At 42.0% G+C, this 20598-nt stretch overlaps 1 protein-coding gene and 1 long non-coding RNA gene across 6 annotated transcripts in view; one reads left to right on the forward strand and one right to left on the reverse strand.

The window, feature by feature from the left end:
* Positions 1 to 9212, reverse strand: part of LOC130141961 (A disintegrin and metalloproteinase with thrombospondin motifs 6-like) — a 158458-nt gene extending 149246 nt beyond the window's left edge. For 2 of the 5 annotated variants that reach the window (XR_008819232.1, XM_056323299.1), the window contains exons 1-3: positions 8720 to 9168; positions 3706 to 4079; positions 2562 to 2926 (exon numbers count right to left, since the gene is read on the reverse strand). Coding sequence is in view for 4 of the 5 variants with exons in the window: in XM_056323299.1 (XP_056179274.1) it covers positions 2562 to 2926; positions 3706 to 3802 (462 nt within the window). In the remaining variant the exon portion in view is untranslated. The other 3 variants (XM_056323298.1, XM_056323295.1, XM_056323297.1) reach the window with 2 other exon arrangements.
* Positions 9213 to 9794: 582 nt separating this feature from the next.
* Positions 9795 to 19986, forward strand: LOC130141997 (uncharacterized). Its single transcript, XR_008819242.1, has 2 exons — positions 9795 to 9868; positions 18032 to 19986. It is a non-coding gene; the product is annotated as an uncharacterized LOC130141997 (long non-coding RNA).
* The last annotated feature ends 612 nt before the right edge of the window (positions 19987 to 20598 follow it).

The raw sequence follows: 20598 nt of genomic DNA on the forward strand, positions 1-20598 counted from the left end.
GGGGCGGGGGGGGGTCTGTTAATACTGGGGGCCGGATTGAGGACCCTGGGGGGCCGTATCCAGCCCGCATGCAGTAGTTTGAGGACCCCTGGGCTACTACTTGTTTTAGAGTTACTGACAGCTTAAAACGACTGGCTCTGCAACAGATGTTAAGACAGTCCTATTCTGCATAGTCCTTGATTCAACTGCCAAAATATTGGTCAGTAAGAATCACCATTTAAAAATAACCATGACAGATTTATCTGAACGGAGTGGTATCTCCTACACTCAGTGCTCTGGAAGGCCCTGCCAACACTGTATGACAGAAGAATTTCTGTACAGTAGAGGATGATATTGAGTACAGTCTACCACTGCACCCCTTTGCAGAATCCTTGCCTCTCTGAGAAAGAGCCTTGTGTCACCCCTGCTGCTGCTTCCAGAGCATGACTGAAGCATCACATACTTGTAACAGCCTTTCTAGGAGTTGCAGTGGACACCTGACGCTTGCAGTCTCAAGTAAGAGGCATAACCAACAACTCAGAGTGTCAGTCATGGTGTGCCCAGAGAACTGAGGTTGCCTTAATCTAGACCAGGAATACCTGGAAGAAATATGGAAGAGCTGACAACAGCTAAAAGCAAAGATGACTATTTAACTGGGAAGCACTCCACATTAAAGTTAACTTACAGACCAAGTTAACGTACTGACACCTTGAACCACAGAGTGACAGCTTCACTCCAGTAAAACAGATAGGCTGAGTGAGGGCAGAGAGAAAACATGCAGCAATAGGACTGCTAAAAGTCACCTCAGGGCCTGAAATACAGAAACAAACAAAAAAAAACCAAAAACCCACCACAACCCAAAACCCACAAACAAACAGGATTCTGCTTTGCCTCAAGAGGGCTTCATTTAGAAGCAACATCTACCATGCTACTAAATTCTTTGAAGAAAAGAAGTGCCACGAGGAGCAAAAGATGCAGAAAGCTGATAGGAAAACATGGATTATTCTTTTCCTACTTCATCCCACTCTTGTTTTCCTAACATGAAAGGAAAGCAAGGGTTGGCTAAGGCAAGAGCAGGCCTTCTTGGCTCACTCCCTGGCCAAGGTTAGAGAAGAACCAAAATAGGAGCACTGTGGCACAGACTGCAAGATCCAAGGGGGCCAACCAGTCTGTGCCTCAACTGGCAGAAACTCTGGAGACAGAAATATGCAGCCTCTTTTAAAGAAGAGAATCCTGAAAGCAGGGATTTGCTCTCCATAGTATTTTTAGCTGAAAAGATCTCTAAAGCAAAATGATCTAGTATATTAAGAGACTTAAGTAACTGTGACAAAAAATATTATTACATAGGAACTGCAAAATCAAACTGAAAATTGTACTACATTCAGACCTATCATCTGCAAGTCTGCATTAACCAAACTGCTATATTACACTCAATGGAACACCATTTTAACTACATTTCTTCAAGAGTGTCACCTAGCCCTGGAAATTCCCACTAAATTCTTAAGAGTACTCCAAAATGTTAACCTAGAATGTAACAAGGACATCACAAATAGCTGGGTATAATGCATCCTATCTAGGTCTGAAGCAGCAGGTTCTTGTTCATAAATAACATCCCAAGATGCATTATTCAATAACACTTCCAAGGATAAATAGGAATTAGTTTAGCAAGTATGTGTAATCTTTTTTTTCCCTTTAGCAATTAGTTAGATCTGTCTACTCTTAACAAGAAGATTGACCAGTGTTCTACTATAATTAAAACCAGAATGAATAACTACAATATATATATTTTTTACTAGAGAGATTACTAGGCTCTTTATTTAGTATCTTCTAGTCATGCCTTTCTATTTTAGTATTACATTACTCAATATTTTGGGGTTTAATTTTTTGCATTTGTTTTCTAATTTCTGTTGGGAATAAATGCAGCTTTTTCCCATGCAAGTACTACTGTCATGTGATCATCAGATAAACAATAAAAGAGATAAGAATTTCTAATCCTACTTTTAAACACAACTGTTTATGGTTTGTAAACAAAATATCTCTAAAAAAGGTAAATTGCTTTCTGATGCTGGTACTTGCAAAGGATCTACTCTCTTCTTCACTCTTTGAATTTATGGCAATGATGATTTCTACACCAAGCAATTTCTCTTCTCTGTTACTTAAGGTTTCTAAACCCAAATTCTCAAAAACAGCAAGCAGATGTTCAGTTCAATAAATGTCTCTCTGTAGAGATTTAGCATCCTAAAGGACCCCCTGTTTTTCTCTGCCTCCTTGAGTTTGTAACATTTTTAGAACCTGAAATGATCTCAGCACAGACCTAATCTTGCAGCCCTAGTGCAGACAATGTAAACACTGAAAATGTTGCCTGCTAAAGGACTACAAAATTGGGTCTTCGTACTTACGATTTATCTTGAAAAACTTTTCCCCAGGACCCAGGCCAGGTTTTAGGGTTTTTTTGCACCTTCCCATCTACTCGCTTCTAACAGGGACTCAAAGAACTGAAAAATATGCCAATTAAGTAGTTCTTCTGTAATTTAAAAAGAGACAAGCACACTATTATACTAGAACATGCAATGTGCACTTACCAGACCATTGCAGTTGCTTAAGGCCACTTTAGTTGTACTGTGTTGGTCTTGCAAATATCCTGTGTAATGACAGTGGTCTAAAAAATCGTGCTTCCACTGAGGTCCATCTTTCCCCCAGTATTCTACTGTAAAATGTCTAGACACCAAATCTGTATTGAGAGTCAGGTTTAAATGAAAGTGCTTGCCATAGGCAGAAAGTTTAAAAAATAATTTAGATGCTGCCAGTTCTTGGTCATAAGGGTCTGTACTTCTCCTCCTCCTTGAAGGTTTAGCATTTTTCACAGTAAAGCTGAGGAAGGCTCCATTTTGATCAACCCTTATTGGGATTGTTAGCTGGTAGTGTTCAAGGTAAGACAGGAATTCCTCTTTGTAATCACAAGGTAAGACAATCCAGGGAGCGGGCATAGAAGAGAAGAAAATATAACAGGAAACAACAAGTAGTAGTATAAATATAAACCATATTTGGCTAAATCTCATCACCCTAATGAGTAAGTAATTTTCAGATAAATGCAAGATTGAGAGTTTTACTAAATAAACCATTATTTTCTTTCTTTCTAACTCAAGAATACATATTCAGTTTCCTATTAACCTGATATCACTGCAAATACAAAAGGTTTTTATTACATATCTTTTTCCTATTTACCCAAAGCATGTAAACATTTGGGGCTAAATTCTACCTAAGGAGGACATATTCTTCCCAGTGATATCATTCAAAGACAAAAGTTATTAGATCCACCTGCAAAATTAAAAACAATAGTAATAAAAAGTACAATATTGTAAAAACACAACTGCTCTTCATTTCATTAAAAACCTATAAACATTAAAGTATCAAAGTAAGATTAGATCCTTCCTAGTTTAAAAACACGTTAATGATGTTACAGCAAGTCTCTAAAGTATTATCAAATACAACATTTTACTAGGTTTAATTTGCAAGTCTTTCCTACAGTTAAAAGGAGACAAAACCAAATTAAAACAACAAGTTAATCAGATTTGCTGTATTTAAACTTCCATGACAATGAATCATGATAAAACTAAGAGCGGAGTCCATATGAACTTATGAATTATATAAATGTGGTTTAGAAAATATTACCCAAATGCAATGCAAAAATCTATGCTTCTTTTCAGCTAGAGGTTTGACCCCTACCTTGAGAACTATATGAAAGGCTGTTGTCACTGTGAAATCCCGATGAAACCATGACTAGGCTCAAAATCCATGTCCACATCTTCCAAAAAAATTCCATAATTTAGGAAAACAGAAAGCTGCTTTCCCCCATACACTCCTTGGAGGGCTACCTGCGTGCTATAGAGTTAGCTCCACTCCAGAATCACACCATAACAGTTATATGTATTTTATACTACTTCCAAATTAACTACTGGATGTTTTACTTTTTGACAGGTATTCTTTTCCAACAACCTGTATTTTCTTCTATATTTGCAGTCATTTTCTCAATTCAAAATAAGTATTTGTAAGTAAGACATTAGACTGGACAGTTAACTGAACTTGCTCCATTTCTTTTCCTGAAAAATAAATAAATAAATAAATGAGTCAAGGAAATTATTTCTATTAAAACAGATCTATACTGCAAAACACTAAGCCATCATAGCAAACTAAGAAATATAACATTTTGAAATAATATTCAATCGTTATCATTTTCATGGTCCAAGGTCACAACCTTACAAAACCCATGAATTCCCATTAACCTTGAACTACTAGTTCCATACAACTTAAGATGCACATATCTGCTTTACATTAAATGGGAATAAGAATTCATAAAATTAAGGTTTCTTGTTGCTCAAATACTGTTCAGATTTGTTCCAGCTATAATCAATGCTATGCACTCATTGATTTCAGCAGTAAATAACTAGACCCAATACACTGATAGACAAAGGAAGAACCTAGGAAAGAATCCAAAGTACAGTTATCTGATCTTTCCGCAGCACGTATTTTGTTATTTACCAAAAAAAAAATTTCTGTATTTGAAACTATTCATCATAGACATTCTAAGTTTTCAAGTATTTGTTGTATCCATATTAACTACTATTTGATGTAATAGAATATATTTTCATTCGCATTTTGCAGGTCACAGGATTGAGGCAAATAACATGTTATTTTCTCCACACATTTTTTTTTTTATTGCATTTAAAACACTATTGCAGTAATACTAAAAAGCAGCTTTAGCTGTGGCCAGGGATTAAATGAAAGGTCCATGCAGCCAACTAACAGTCCAGTATCATGGGATACAGAACCATGTATTGTGTCAGCTGGTACTAATCAGTCCTCTTAAGCACTCTCAGCACACCTGTGCACGGAGCAAATTCTGCAGAGGCAAACTGAGAAACAGAACACCTGAGAAGGGAAAACTCTTTAAAAACAAATTTCCAAAAGCATACTCAGTCATTTATACATGCACCAGATAAATTTGCCTTTTTAAGATTCTGGGAGTGATTTACAACATTCATTCAAGACAGGTAATACCCTTGCAGCCAGCAGATTGTTTGTAAAGGTTAAAGAATCATAGCATGTCATCTCAAGAAGAAATCAACGTCATGCGAAGCCTATTTACTAACATCACAGTGAATATTAGGAAACTTCTTAACCAATTTGAAATGCATCCAATTATTACCACGTAAATGAGATTAATCTGATCATTCCAATACCTACTTTTTAAATATCTTTCAAGACAGCACACAGGATTTAATTGGGTTTGTAGAGAATAAAAGATACTTTGCAAGCATAGCTTGGACTTAATAGTTTAATTTTTTTTCCTGAGGAAGCATAAGGATTTAGTGATGCCATTCACATGTGGCAAGGCCTCAAAGGATATTAATAAAATCTCTGGTCTGGCCTTCCATGTCAAACCTTTATTTCCTACCTAACATTTAGTTACAGCTTTTAGACTTCTACAAGTTTTGAAGAGACATAATCAATTCCATACTCTTCAGCTACATTCATATACTAAAGAATGTGCCTTATTTCCAATGTGAGAACATCCAGTTTCAAATTCCAGTCACTGAATCTTGCTTTACCCTGTCTGCTAACAATCTCCTTTCCTCTCCTTGCATGGATAGTTATAATCTGATACAAGTATCTCGACATTTCCTGATAAACAGCTCAACCTATTTGGTTTACCTCACTCCATAAAAACCAGTTTCCAGATGTCTAATTATTTCTGCAGCTTTTCTCTGAACCCTTTCCAAATTGTCAGCATCCCTTTACATGCACAGACACCAGAACTGGACACAGTAGTCCAGTAATGGCTCATTGTTGCCGTTTATAGAGATAAACACTGCCTCACAGCTTTTACTCGGCCAAAAAAAAAAATCATAATGGAGCTCATGTTCAGCCTGTTAGGCTGATCATAAATTACCCTAACATTAAGATCTCCTGCAACTACAGCACCTAAGGTGCTATGTAACTCAAAATACTTAAAGTAAACTTAGTGTCCATTATTTAGATACCACCGGCCCATGTTAAGCCTTGGTCAACAAGATCCAAGTCACCTGCATCTAAGTATCTTTTCAGGAGTCTGTTCAAAACAACCTTCCTCATTTTTAGTTTCACACAATAAAAATATTTCACATTAAGCTTGCTGAAAGTTTCGGAAGAATTTTTGGCCTCCCTTCCAGAAGTACTATATCCAGCTCAACCACTAACACAAATAGACCACACATAGCAGTATTAATGCTCTGAATTAAGGAGTAGTAATGGACATGAAGGATAAAGCACTCTGGTAACTCCAGATATAGTACTTCCAGTATGAAGTTAGGTAGGAAACCTCAAAGTATCGACTGTCTATATCCTCCTTCTTTCTGTCTGCCTAGATAGCACATATTCAGCATTCCACTTTTGACTGTGGTGAAGATGAGGCATTTTGTCAACACTAAGCTTACAATAAAAAGCATTTCCTCTGACTCATGGCTGAACTACATGCTCACCCACAGTAAGGGCAGGTATGGTTCCATTTTCTGAACATTTACTGAAAACTACAGTTCCTGACTAATTATAAAATCTTTGTCGAGTACAAGACGTTTTTCAAAATCCAGGATGCCAACGACAAAGCGGGTGCGTGGCACTAGCATTTCTGCAGAGGCACTGATGACAGCGTGGCAGTCCTGTCACTGGTGCCATGAGCTTCCTACCCACCAAAATTCAATGAAAGGAAAAAAGGCCATAAACACATACAGGAAGACTACTCCCCATTCCCGCACCTAGGGACAGCCACGGTTGCACCACCCCCAGGGTACTGGGGTATCCACACCAGGGGCATCCACCACAGAACCACCAGGCTCTCGCGCGCTTGGCGATGACGAGGTCTTGTGGTAGCAGCCGAGGTGCCGAAACACCACGGAACAGCAGCACCGGATTACACAGACCTACCGGGAGTTACGCTTTGGGACAGAACCGACAAACACTTCGAGCGAGAAACTACTCCACCGCTCACCGGGGTGGGGGTGTTACCACAACCCACCTCAACAGCATGGCTCGGCTCGGCCCGTGGGGGAGGGGGGGTGGAGGGCACAGACTTCACCCCTTCCTGCCCTCCTCAGTCAGGGCAGGCGGCAGAGAACACCGTGTCAAGCACCGGCAGTACGAGTGCTTGCTAAGGAAATAGGGAGGGCGGGCATCAATCACACAAATTTAATTACAAATATCAGGACTGGCCATGAAAAGCGTTATAGGGCTTCAAAAGCCGGGGATTAGTCGTGTTCGTAAGAGCTTCCCAGGTATAAATAGCGATGCAAAGACCGCGCTTGGAAGGGCTTGGTGAAAAGAAACGGGGCCCGGGGGGTGACGGGGAGGAGGCTGGGGAAAGCAGGGGGGGGACGGCTGCGGGGACCGTACAAAGGGAAAGGACGAATCTTTCCTCCCCGAGTATTAATCAGAAACCAAGGTGTGAATAATACATAGGCTGGTGTGTGTGCCCCGATGTACGGCGCAGTCAGCAGCCCCCCGGCGGGGTCAGGGCTGCTGTTGGTTGAACAGCCTTTCCCATCTATGCCTGTCCTATGCCCTTGCCAAGGGATCAGCTGTCATTGTATTTCGAAGGGGGGGGGGGGGGGGGAAGAGGGGGAAGAGAGGCGAAAAAGCAAACAAAAAAACCCAAAACAAGCTAGAAAAATGTCTACACGTACAGCCCAACAGGTATACACATGCATATTATATTCACACAAACAATCGTCTGCACACACAAGTTTTTTTTAAAAAACAAACTTAGTGGGAAATACTAGTATTGAAGTTGGAGGTCACCAGATACACATCCCTCAAAGAAAATTCAGAAGGGAAGGGGGAAGAAAAAAAAAAGCAAACCACACCCTCCTCCCTAGAGAGACTGAAGGGAAGAGTCTGGTTGCTGTGGTGGAGTTGATCCTAAAGTTAACTTTCAGCAGTCCGTTTCCAGACAGCAGCGCTGAATCTATTTAGATAAAATGCGTGTGACCCAGACACTTGGCGTTTGGCCCAAACAAAACCAAGAGTCAATCTCTGTCTCCCCTCCCCCCCATTGTACAGACACATCATCAAGGAGCGGAAGCCCACTTACCTCCCCCTACCAAACAAAGCCCTTTGAACCCTGGGCCTCTACAGAGACACACACACACACTAATACGGCTCCGCGAGGTTAAGAGTCTGGCAAATCCTAAGCGGCTCGATGTTAATAAAAACCACATGCTTCAATCTTCTTGATGAGCCCGGTGAGAGCCCGACATCCCCGCCAGCATCGGGCTGCGGGACCGCGGCCACGCCGACCCTGCGAGCTCCGGTACAAAATATGCACTTCTCTGACCGTTAAAGCAGGCGCCGGACGCGGCACGACAAAACGCTGGGCTTTTAAATCAAACTGGATTAGCTGTGGGTTGTCGTTAGGGTTGCTTTGGCTTTCCTTTTCTCCCTCTACCAACGATTTAGTATTAAAGTACAAAAAAAAAAATCTAAGAAAATTTTCACTATTCGAGACCGTATTTCAGAGATCACTATTTTCGGTTGAGAATCCTCACGCCCCCTTCCCCCATCCTCAAAAGTTTTCTATCTGAAATTACTCCAAATCCACCTCGCCTAATACAACATAAACTTCTCCCTGCCCCCCAAAGCCCTGCACGCACAATTATTCAGGACACAAAAAAAGCAAAAGTTTCATTGAATAGTGTGAAATCTTCCTTACCGTTTTCATCTTCAATCTCTGATATAAAGTTTCAAACAATAGAGATTGCACAGGACGCTTCCCGTATTCCTCTCTGCAAGCAACCATCAGGGTTACATTCTCCAACAGAATAAAGATCTCTAGCCTTCCTAAAAGGGGTTTTTAGAAAACGGTCTAGCTTGGCAGGAGGAAGGATACTGTCAATTCACCCAACCTATCACCCTGCGCATTTTGTCTTTCCAACAAAAAGAGGAGAAAGAAGGAAAACCAGGCTTATATTGGGGTGGGTGCCCTTCTCTCGAGCAGCCTCCTCTGTGCAAAATACCATATGAATACCATCTCAGTTGGGAGGAGGGGGGAGGGGAGAAGACAGGCAGAGCAGGAAGGACTCAGGAAAGCTTGGCTGAAGTAGCCCCATACCTCCTCTCCCTGCCGGCCCCCGGCCAAGCCGAATGCAGCAGCAAAAAACCTTGGCAGCCTCACCCGGGGAACGGCGCAGAGCATATTGACGTCAGTCTGCAGATGTGCCCTGGACCGGCGGCGTGGCCGCGCATGCGCGCCGCGTCACGTGGCGGGTGGGCAGGGGTACAGTTGGGGTAACGAAAAACAGCGGAGGGGAAGTTTCGTGCACCTCGCGGCGGAGGGAGTGGGGGCAGTGTCCCCGGCGTGACTCATGCCCGGTGCCGTGGGCAGTGTCGCCAGCGAGGAGCCTAGTTTCACCGGCAGGGAGGTGCTGGGGTGGCTGTGCCACAGTTGCTACAGCTCCGGTGTGCAGTCGGTTGGCGCCAGGCAGGCGCTGCCGGTGGGCAGCGGGCTGGGGCGGCCCCTTCCCCGCCGACGGCCCGGCTTGTGTTCCATAAAGAGCTTTATTAAAAGAAAAATAATAAAATCCTATAATTTCCAGAAGAGAGGAGGCGAGCGTCCGGTGCTGGGGAGGCGGTTTCTGAAGCCTGCGCAGCGAATGAGTAACCACCGCGGCGAGGCCAGGGCCTGGCCCTGCCCCCGCCCCCACACACCACACGGTGGCCACACGTAGCACTTTCATTTGCAGCGAGGAACCTGGTGGCGCTGGGTGGGGTGGGGGTGGGGGGAGCAAGGCGAACCGAATGCGGTCGTCGTGTCGTGGGATCGCCAGCCCAATCTGGCGAATCCGTTGGACGCAGGACAAAGGTGCAAATGGTACTGGGTAGCTTGTCGATCTGCGGATCGTTTGTGTTCAGTGAACCTAATGGTGGTGCGGGGATAGAAGCTTATGGGGGAGGGAGAGGGTGGCATCTGAGACTTGCTCTTGTAACTGCCAAAAAAAAAAAAAGAGAAAAAAAATCCTTCCTGAATCTAGGTTCTATGGTTTCAAGCTTCTGCTAACAGTATTTCCCAAGTGGCATGTGTATGTTTTCCTCCTGAGCTGGAGGTAGTAGGTGTCATTCTTCTGGTGAATCTATAATAGTTGGCTGAGCTGGGAGATGATTTACAGTGAAAAGTCAAAGAGTACAGCTACTCTGGGATTTCTCCGAGGATTGAAAGAACAGGATCAGCCTGCAGAGTCAACAGTCCTCATAGTAATAGTCGCTTAGGGCTTGCTGCGTGCCATGTGAGATGAAGTCAGACCTGTGGCTGGCATTCACCATTTCAAATAAATGCTGCACACATTATTTAATATGAAGTACTGCTATAGTGGAATTAGATTTCTACATATAAGTATGTGCAATTTCTTTTAACAGTAGTTATGACAAAATAAGCACAACCCCTTAAAAAGGTAGTCGCATTTGTCATCAGTCATACTGAAACTTCCTACTAAATACAATAAACACTTATTTGTGAGATCCTTTTACAGTCTTTGGGCAAATGTTACAGTGGTTCGGAGAGTAGCAGCGTATTGAAAACCGGAACTGTAAAACCAGTGCTCCTTAGGAATACAGGCATTCAGAGAGAGATAGGCTTTATTCTCAAACTACGTTGTCAACCTGCTTCCCACCCCCGGTTTAATTGCTCATACCGAGAGCGCCATCCGGTGTCGACGAGCGGGGAAGGAGCGCGGAAGAGTGCCCTGGGCGGCGCAGCGCTGCTCACTGCCGTGTGACACACAGGGAGCGAGGTCCTCGTTTCCTCTTCATCATATACGCGCATGGGTAATTACTGCTATGGTGTATATTTCTGGATATGTCTACTTAATTAAAACAGATATTTGTAATGTTGAGTATGAATGAGTACTTTTTATTACTATTCCAAAGTTCCTGCTTCTGCAGCAAGTTAATTTATAAGATGAATAAACCACATAAATAAACCAGTCACAGAGCAAGCTCTGCAGCAGATGCAGCCAGGTGTACCTTAGCTGCATCATCTGTCTCCATGGGTGGACATTGTGACAGGTTCCGCTCAACCTTTTCTGCAATTGCAGTGGTATGGAGAACAGGAAGAGTCTATCCTTTTGAAAGGACAGATTGTAAAGAGAGAGGTTTTTCCCCATTCTACATCAGGACTAAAAATAACCTTTTGAACAGAGACACATATCATAGCAAATTGCCTCATGCTCATGGTATCCTCATGGGATTTGAAAGACCTGCCTTCAAATAAAATTCTGCCTGAATCAGACCCAGGAATGCTCACATTGCTGTATGATGGCTAAGCTGGGGACTATTCTGGTGTGGAAGACTGGCCTTTCCGTGGCTGGAGCTGCTCCACTGTGTATAACTGATTAAATACTTATGAAGCTAAAAAGAAAGACAGCTTATCACTGTCTGGTTAGGGCCCTCACATGGATTCAGCTCCCTGCTCTAAATCAAGCAAAGCAAAGATATATGGGCTCTGCAAAACCCAGCTGTTTGCTCAGAACAAGTTATTTATTCCCTGTTCCAGACAACTACATTTTCTTGCCTACACCCACTGTTGGAGCTGAGAAAATGTTTCAAATAGTAATTTTGTCAAAACAGGAAATGCTTTGGCTCCAGTTTAAAAATTCTTGACCATCTGTGATTAGAATTTCTGACAGAATTACCAATACAGTTTGACTTACCTGTTTTGCTTTATTATATAAATTAATTTTTCAGATTAAACCTCATTTTTTTATTTTTATTTAATAGTAAGCTTATTTTATTACTTTTAATTTTTTTCATCAGTACAAATTATATAGGGTTTTGATGATCTGCAACTATTTAGAAAAGAAACTTGCATGTAAAGTAGTATGCAGATTCTTAGCATAAATTTTTCTTTGCTGCAAGTAGAAGTCTTTGTAGCAGAGACAGGAATTCTACTGTGAATTGTGATAGTATGTATAACTCATTTGGGCAACTGTGTCTCAGGCTCTGGACAGGATCACACGTTTATTGAGTGCAGAGTATATTACTCAATGTCTTAACCAGTTTGTTAGTCTTTGCTGAACACAGAAGTAGTTAGATAACACATTAAGCACTCTTGACTTTAGGACATTGAATCATTTAGTATGTCAGTCAACAACTGATAGGATTGGCAAAGATGCTTTTTTGTTTAAATAAATATTTATATTAAACTTGAATTTAACATTGCTAGATATATTAAGAGATTTTTGGGATTGATTCCAGGAATCTTGCTATTAACTGAAATAAATATAGAAAAGATAGCTACAAGTCTTTGGTGGGCGGTGCATTGCTGTAAGATAAGATTCTTGTTACCTATACATTTGGATAGACATGCTTGAAAGTGTGGGTTTTTTTCCCCAATATATATCTTGATCTGGTTAGTAAAGACTTGAGGATAAAAACCTGTCATATTTAGAAATATCCCAGCAGTGTTTGGGGAGAGAATAACAATATTTTAAAATTAAATATAAAATGATGTTATAAATTACAAAAATACGCTTGCTAAAATACTTTGCTTGACCATACAGTGGGAAAAAAATAATACATTAAAACCTTCCATTTATGTGTGCTATATGTTCTGTGCTTTATCTGTGCTTATAGGGAGAAAAGCTTGTGATGTGCATGCATAAGGGCTTCATTTTTAGTCCCCTGAACCAAAAGATTCTAGTGGTGCTTGAAGGTAATGGTGCTATAGAGATCCAGTCTTTTTCACTGACAATTCCTTGTAAATAGCTGGAATTCAGATTGCTTACAAATCTCATCTTCCCTTGCAGGAAGAGATCTAAAAACATATCTAGAAATTACCCTGGGCCATGCGTTCAGCCTAATACCAACCACTTGCCATCATCTCAAGGGCTAATGAGAGAAGCAGAAACTATTGTGCCTGGCACATTGTATTTCAGAGAGAGAATGCATATCAAAGTGTACTTTCAATCAGAAAAATGCACCCCTTTTGAGTTGAGTTGTCCTTGATGACCCTCTAAAACAAAATTCACAGTGATGCATTTGGCTTCAAGCTACATTTATTTTTCTAAGGTTATATGTCTGCAACTAGCCATAGCAGTATTCATTAGCATCACCTGTTCTCTCTCAAAAACAGAAGCAAAAAGCTCATCTATATTTCTGCCAAGACTTTATATCCAGAAATTTTTATGCCGGTCTTTCAAAATCCCAATTCTTTTACCTGCGGCAAAATGCAGACAAATACAACATTTAATTTTAATGCCACCATCAAAAGTTGAAAAACTACCCAGAACAATTGAGTTAATTCACTAGGAAGTGATGACAGTAAGTTATTATCAATCGTAATATTTTGCAGAGTTGAGTTTGTGAGGGCAGATGTGGTCTGTGCTTCCTTGTAATCTTGTCTAATCTACCTGCAAAAAGGTGTTCATTTTGCTAAATCAATCCTTGCAATATGAAATTTGCTGTAACTATGTATTCTGAAAAGTGAGAAGAATCAGGGGCTCTACACTGTATGCATAGTCCAGAAGAATCGTTACTGTAGAATGCATCATTTTTTCCTCTTCATGTATGTGCCAATTTGTATCACATCAAAGCTGAATGGCAAGTAGTGCTCCCTTAGGCTGAGATTTTCTACTGAATCAGTCACAACCTAAAGCATCATTCTCCTAGATTTGGCCTATGATTCAGCAGGTGATCATTTATCCATTAATTATGTCCTGGATGGTGACAGGGTTGTGACTGACTTCTTTTTCTTGACCATATTAAAGGTGCAGCCACTGGCTGAATACTGGAAGAATATGATATGGGTTAGATGGAGAAGCCTCGGGCTAATCTGACCATTAGTAGTCAGAGTTGTGAAGAGTTTTAAGCAGCATCAGTATTCGAGAGATATGGGCCTAATAGACCCAGCCAAGTACAACACTACCTTACTCAGTAAGGATCAAAGGCAAAGAAATCTGTCCTAACTGTTCATTGCTGTCATAGCATCTATCTTGATCACTATTGGTTTCTATAAAAAACACAAAGATTCATTGTGGCTAACCAAGAAGCCTGGTTGACACTTCTCAAGATTGTCCTGTTATGATCAGCTGAATTGACAGACAAAATTTTAATTAAGATCTCAGAGTCCAAGGGCAGTTCTGTGTGTTAGTAAGATTGGCTCAGCTGTGAATCTCAGGTACACTTATATCTCAGATGGATAGCAATATGATGTAAACAACCTCTAAGTAAAAAACATAACTCTGAAGTGATAGAAACAAGTATTCAGAAGCCATGATAACATATGTAGTGTTTGGTTTCCTCTGATCCGGGATATTATGAAGTTTCCTCTTCTTCAGAATAAGGAAATAAGAAAAATATCTGCTTACACTTCTGCATGATCTCTCCTACAACTAAGTAAATCACAGCAACCACTTCTTTTTATGATAAATTCCTTGAAAAGAGTTATTGAAGACTGAGGTGCAAAAATTCCCATATGAGCATAAAATATGTTTGCCATTGCTGACAATGTCTACTGTTCAAGTATCGACTGTAGTCTCTGACCACGTCCAGTAGAAACTGGGTTACCAAAAGTCAGCTCCAGGATGGTTTTAATGTGATTCATGCTCATTTCATGAAACTGCAGACTAAGCAATCAAATATTTTAAGAACAGACAGATGAGATACTGTCCTCAGCTGGAATCCCACACACCTTTAAATAGGTGTCTGAATTGTGACTCCTGCAGCCATAAATCAAGCATGCTAAAACCTCTTACATTACACAGATGACCCATAGGAACACTAAAGAGCTGACAATAAAGATACAAATAACCTGGGTACATTCTTTTGGATCACTGTTGCCTTAATTTTAAGCTCCAAATCATTTACCAGAGCCTCTTTTAGAAGACTTGTAGGTTATCGACAGCCTGACAGACTAAGAGAACACATGCATCTGGAAAATGGAAGATTTCCTAAAAAGATGGGAAGAAATTAAATTTCTCCTGAGCCATACTACACTCCATCAAGAGATTCTTCTAAATACAATAAAAACTATCTGAATAAACATCACCTGTAGGTGGTAGGTGTTAAAGAAAATGTATTTTGAATTAAGAAATTTAAAGGGCTGAAGCTGCTAAATGGCAGAACCAGGCCTTGTATCCTAATCCAAGGCTGGTCTAAAACCTAGTCAAGTTAATCAGTAGGAGAACAGAGAAACAATAGATGATCAATTTGTGTACACAGGTGCTCTCAGAAACGCAGGTATCTTTTGAAAAATTAATATAGATGAATAGGAATTGCTTGTTCAAAGACTAAGTGGGCTTGAAGGATTGTGTGAGTTAAAGCAGGCAGAAGGAAGATCTTGATCCAAGGAGGACCTTGGAACCGAGGCAGAGACTGAATCATATAGATTCATATAGAATCATCAAATAGATGAATCAACTGGGACAGTGTCAGGTGATGGATTCACAGAACTGACAAGACCAAAGGAAACTTCTAAAAACTTTGGACATTGACTAGTGATTTGATAAGTGTATATAAGCTGTGCTGTATCCCTTTGTTCTCTGCCACTCACTGAGGTGGTGGCCTAACTGATTTGTGATTAAAGCAAGCCTAGTGGTACCCACGGCTGTGTGAATTTTTCCTTTAACAGTAGGAAGCTTATTTTTTCCAATATGTGTGACAGAGCTTCAGTTCAGGACATTAAAAAAAGAATCTCAAAGATGACAAGTTACAGCAATCCACAGGTGGTCTGTTTGTCATCATTCATGTGTTGGACCTCACTGTGGGATGCTTTCCTGATTTTAATTTTGTTTGTGATTACTATTGCCATATCTGATATGTCAAGATGGACAAAGTGTTTTCAAAGACTTATTTTGGTACTGATGCCGAAAAAACTCAGAATGAAGAAAACTGCTAAGAGACTTTCTGTACTTTTAGCAGCAAGGTATTTATTTTCTGCGCAGGGGAGGAGGTGGTTAGCACCACAGAAACTCACTCCAAAGTACAGGTGTGAAACAGGCTAATTTATACATTTGACATACATGATTGCAACATCTTCTCATACATTATTCATGTAATTACAACATCTCATTGCATATTAATGATGGACAGAGTCTAGGCGGGGCCTGGGTGGAGTTTAGGCAGAGTCTTCTCTTGGCATCAATTTTTAGAGGGTCGTTCCAGCCTTCAGCCTCACTCAGGTGGTCTTCCTCAGAGTTGCACTTTTCAACTTTCTTTTATAAGTGACCCTGCCAGGATCTTGTACATGAATCTTGGCTTGTTACCATTTTCTTCTATTGATGTGTCTACCTAATTTATGATTTCTAGTACCTGGTACAGCGATTTCCAACAATGGCTTAGGCCTGGGTACAGTGAGCAAGAACAGGGCGATTCAGCACTACATGCTATGGTTCCTCAGTAACCAAGTTGAGCAATCTTGTAAGGCAGGACAGAACTTTTACCTGAGACTTTTCTCAGGTGGATCTTTAGGTTTTTAGGCCTTTTTCCTTTTCAGTACCAGGAAGAACTTGCTTGTCTAGGCTGGTATACTTGGGTCTCAGCAGTGAAACCTTTTTTGTTATTATCACTACCTTTTGTTTTTCCACAAATGTTTTAATGAATTGGCTTTGCTTGACTCTTCTTTATAAGTTGGATGCATTCATACCAATTTATAAATATGGCATGAGGCATATGAAACTGAAAATATGATCTCTTGGTCACAGAGCTGATGCTGATGAAGTTAATGTCAAAGTCATAGACTCTGAAGTGCATCTAATTATAAACATATTGGTATCAATGGTCACAATGCTTTTTATCTTTCTTCCCCTTGGAATTACAGACATCTTACTTTGAAGTAAGGGTAATTGTTAGTTTCCTAAATTTTGGCTAAAGGACAGTAACAGATAAGAATAGGTCAAGTGCTGTACCTGAGCATTTAGGGGCAGGATGAAAGAGAGCAAGAGCAATGGGTGTAGTGCTTGTCAGGGATGTCTCCTCTCTTTGGGTGGATTTACCTGCTATGTTTGTTGTTTAATGATGTGAAAAAGTTATGACAGACTAATTTCAGTCATTATCAATAACTGAAAGCATGGGGGGAAAAGATCTGTGACTATTCCTGAGTGGTTTTTAACTTATTTGATGGAGGAAGGGTCTACAATACCCAGGGGAAAAAAAAGTTTATGAAAGAAACTGAGTCAAAACTTCAGCCCCAGATAATTGCAGAAGCTGAAGAGCACAGAAGGAGGTTGGAAACTACTACAGTAGACCCAGTTAAAGTCTATTGTGCCATGTATGATGAAGATTGGGATGGGGAGGATATCTGGAAACAAGCGGATTCACATACCCTCCCCTCAGGGCAAGGTGATAATGCAAATGATTTCTGACCCTCTTGGTACCAGTAATCAAGACTGAACAACAGAGCACACCCACAGGGGCACAAAACCTGACTACCAACTACCTCCACAACCACTAGAGGGTTTACTGCCCTAGAGTTAAGAGATCTGGAGGAGAGATACAGAGCTAACCCAGGGGAAACACCCAGGGACTGGCTAGCATTGGATCTGGACAGTGGGAGTCAACCTACTCCACCTTGTCCCAGCTGAAGCTGGATCGTTGCCATTAGGTCCAGGAACATTGTTAGATACTGCTGGACCAAATATTAACAGTGTGGTAGGTTGACCCTGGCTGGATGCCAGGTGCCTACTAAAGCCACTCTATCACCCCCCCTCCTCAGCTTGACAGGGGAGAGACAATATAAAGAAAGGCTCATGGGTCAAGATGAGGGCAGGGACATCACTCAGCAATTACCATCACAAGCAAAACAGAATCAACTTGGGGAAATTAGTTTAATTTATTACCAATCAAAATCAGAGTATGATAACAAGAAAATGAAAACTAAATCTTAAAACACCTTTCCCCCCACTCCTCCCTTCTTCCCAGGCTCAACTTCACTACCGATTTCTCTACCTCCTCCCCCTCAGTGGCGCAGGGAGACAGGAAATGGGGATTTCGGTCAGTTCATTACATATTGTCTCTACCACTTCTTCCTCTACAGGGGGAGGACTCCTCACACTCTTCTCCTGCTCCAGTGTGGTATCTCTCCCATGGGAAACAGTCCTCCGTGAACTTCTCCAATGTGAGTCCTTCCTATGGGCTGCAGTTCTTCACAAACTTCTCCAGCATGGATCCCTTCCATGGGGTGCAGTCCTTCAGGAACAGACTGCTTCAGCATGGGTCCCCCACAAGGTCACAAGTCTTGACAGCAAATGTGTTTCAGTGTGGGCTCCTCTCTCCACAGGTCCACAGGTCCTGCCAGCAAACCTGCTGTCCAGCCTGGGCTCCTCTCTCCACAGGTCCGGCCAGGAGCCTACTCCAGTATGAGCTTCCCACGGGTCACAGCCTCCTTAAGACATCCACCTGCTCCAGTGTGGAGTCCTCCACAGGCTGCAGGTAGTTATCTGCTCCACTGTTGACCTTCATGGGCTGCAGTGGGACGGCTTGCCTCACCATGGCCTTCACCACAGGCTGCAAGGTGAAAGGGAATCTCTGCACCAGCACCTGGAGCACCTCCTCTCCCTCCTTCTTCACTGACCTTGTTGCCTGCAGAGTTGTTGCTCTCACATATTCTCACTCCTCTCTCTTCTGACTGCTGCTGGTGTTGTGCAGGTTTTGGGGGGGGGGGGATTCCCCCTCCTTCTTAAGTATGTTATCCCAGAGGTGCTACCACTGTCACTGATTGGCTCAGCCTTGGCCAGTGGTGGGTCTGTCTTGGAGCTGGCTGACATTGGCTCTATTGGATATTGGGGAAGCTTCTAGCAGCTCCTCACAGAAGCCACTCCTGTAACCCCCTGCTACCAAAACCTTGCCACACAAACCAGATACAACCAGTCCCTTATGGATTTGCACTTTGCACTGGGGACACACTATCCATCCCACTAACCATGGGGGAAAAATTGTGTGGCCCTGGAACTCAGCAGCCAGCCTACAAACAGGCCTTCTGAAAAATGCAATTTTAGCTGAATTAGAAGGACCAGCACCTGTTGCCCTGGGTGCCAGACAACCTCCTCCCACAGAAATGAATCCCTGGGAGGCAGCTTGTGAGCCTTTATACTTCTGACCTATAATAAAAGGAGCTGAAGGAATGTTGAAATCTTTAGCTTTAGCCATTAAGACAGTCTTAAATGGTTTTACTTTCCAAGAGGTCCTTTAACGTATGCTAGTGAATTTACCACTAACAAGCCATGGGCAGGGACACCTTCCACTAGACCAGATGTATTGGGTCTGGCTGAGCCCCATAGCAGCCACCATCCAGGAGTCAGTATAGAGATGGAATACTGGCCACTTCTTGTTCAGCAATGTCTAGGGCTAGTTGGATGGTGGCTAATGCCCTATGGGGGTGGCTACAACAGTGGAAGAAGACGAATTGGCAGCACAGGGGTAAACCCATCTGGGCTGCTGCATTGTGGCAGGACATTGCTGCCTGGGTAAAAACATGGCTCTAAAGGTATGTCAAGATTGTATTGGGTCTGGCTGATCCCAGTAGCAGCCCTCACAGTGCTGTGCTTTGTATTGGTAGCTAGAAAGGTGGTGATAACACACCAGTGTTTTGGCTACTGCTGAGCAGTCCTCACACAGCATCAAGGCTGTCTCCCCAACACCACCACCCTCCCCACCCCCCCAAAGGCCAGTAGGCTGGGGATGGGCAAGATCTTGGAAGGGGACATAGTCAGGACAGCTGACCCAAAGTGACCAATGAGACATTCCATACCATATGATGTCTGCTCAGATATAAAAGCCAAGAGAAAGGGAGAGGAAGGTGGTGGTGGAGCATTTGTTATTTATGATATTTGTCTTCCAGAGCAACTGCTACCTGTACTGAAGCTTCTTGGGAAGTGTCCAAACATGGCCTGCTGATGGGAAGTAGAGAATAAGATCTTTTGTTTTCCTTTGCTTCTGCATGTGCAACTTATTGCTATTGCTTCATTAAACTGCCTTTATCTTGACTCACAAGCTGTATTTTTTAAATCTTATTTTTTATCCCCCGTTCTGCTGATGAAGGGAGTGATAGAGTGGCTTGGCAGGCACCTGGTGTCCAGCCAAGGTCAACCCACTAGACCAGGTTGCTCAAAGCCCCATCCAAACTGGCCTTGAACACTTCCAGGGAGGGTGCATCCACAACTGCTCTGGCAACCTGTTCCAGTGCCTTACCATCCTCATGGTAAAGAAGGTCTTCCTAATATCTAATCTAAATCTAACCTCTTTTATTTTAAAACCATTACCCCTTTTTCCTATCACTACATGCCCTTGTAAAAAGTTCCTCTCCAGCTTTCTTGTAGGCCCCGTTTAGGTACTGAATCATTGGGACCCATCCATCCTATGTGGCCCCTCTCACTACATATCCAGGTTGGAGAGAAGGGATATTGGTAAGGACTATGGTAACAAGGGCCTACCGGTTCCAAGGAACTCCCTGTTACTTTTGGCTCCAAATCATGACAGAATGCTCAGCACAATTACTTGACTTTTGAAAAGGTGCTATTAGCAGCTTATGAAGGGCTAGTAGCAACTGAACCTTTGACTCAGGGAAGCAGTATAAAATTACATGTGCCAATACCTATTCTTAAG

This window comes from Falco biarmicus, chromosome W, assembly GCF_023638135.1.
Source record: "Falco biarmicus isolate bFalBia1 chromosome W, bFalBia1.pri, whole genome shotgun sequence".
NCBI classification, from domain to species: Eukaryota; Metazoa; Chordata; class Aves; order Falconiformes; family Falconidae; genus Falco; species Falco biarmicus.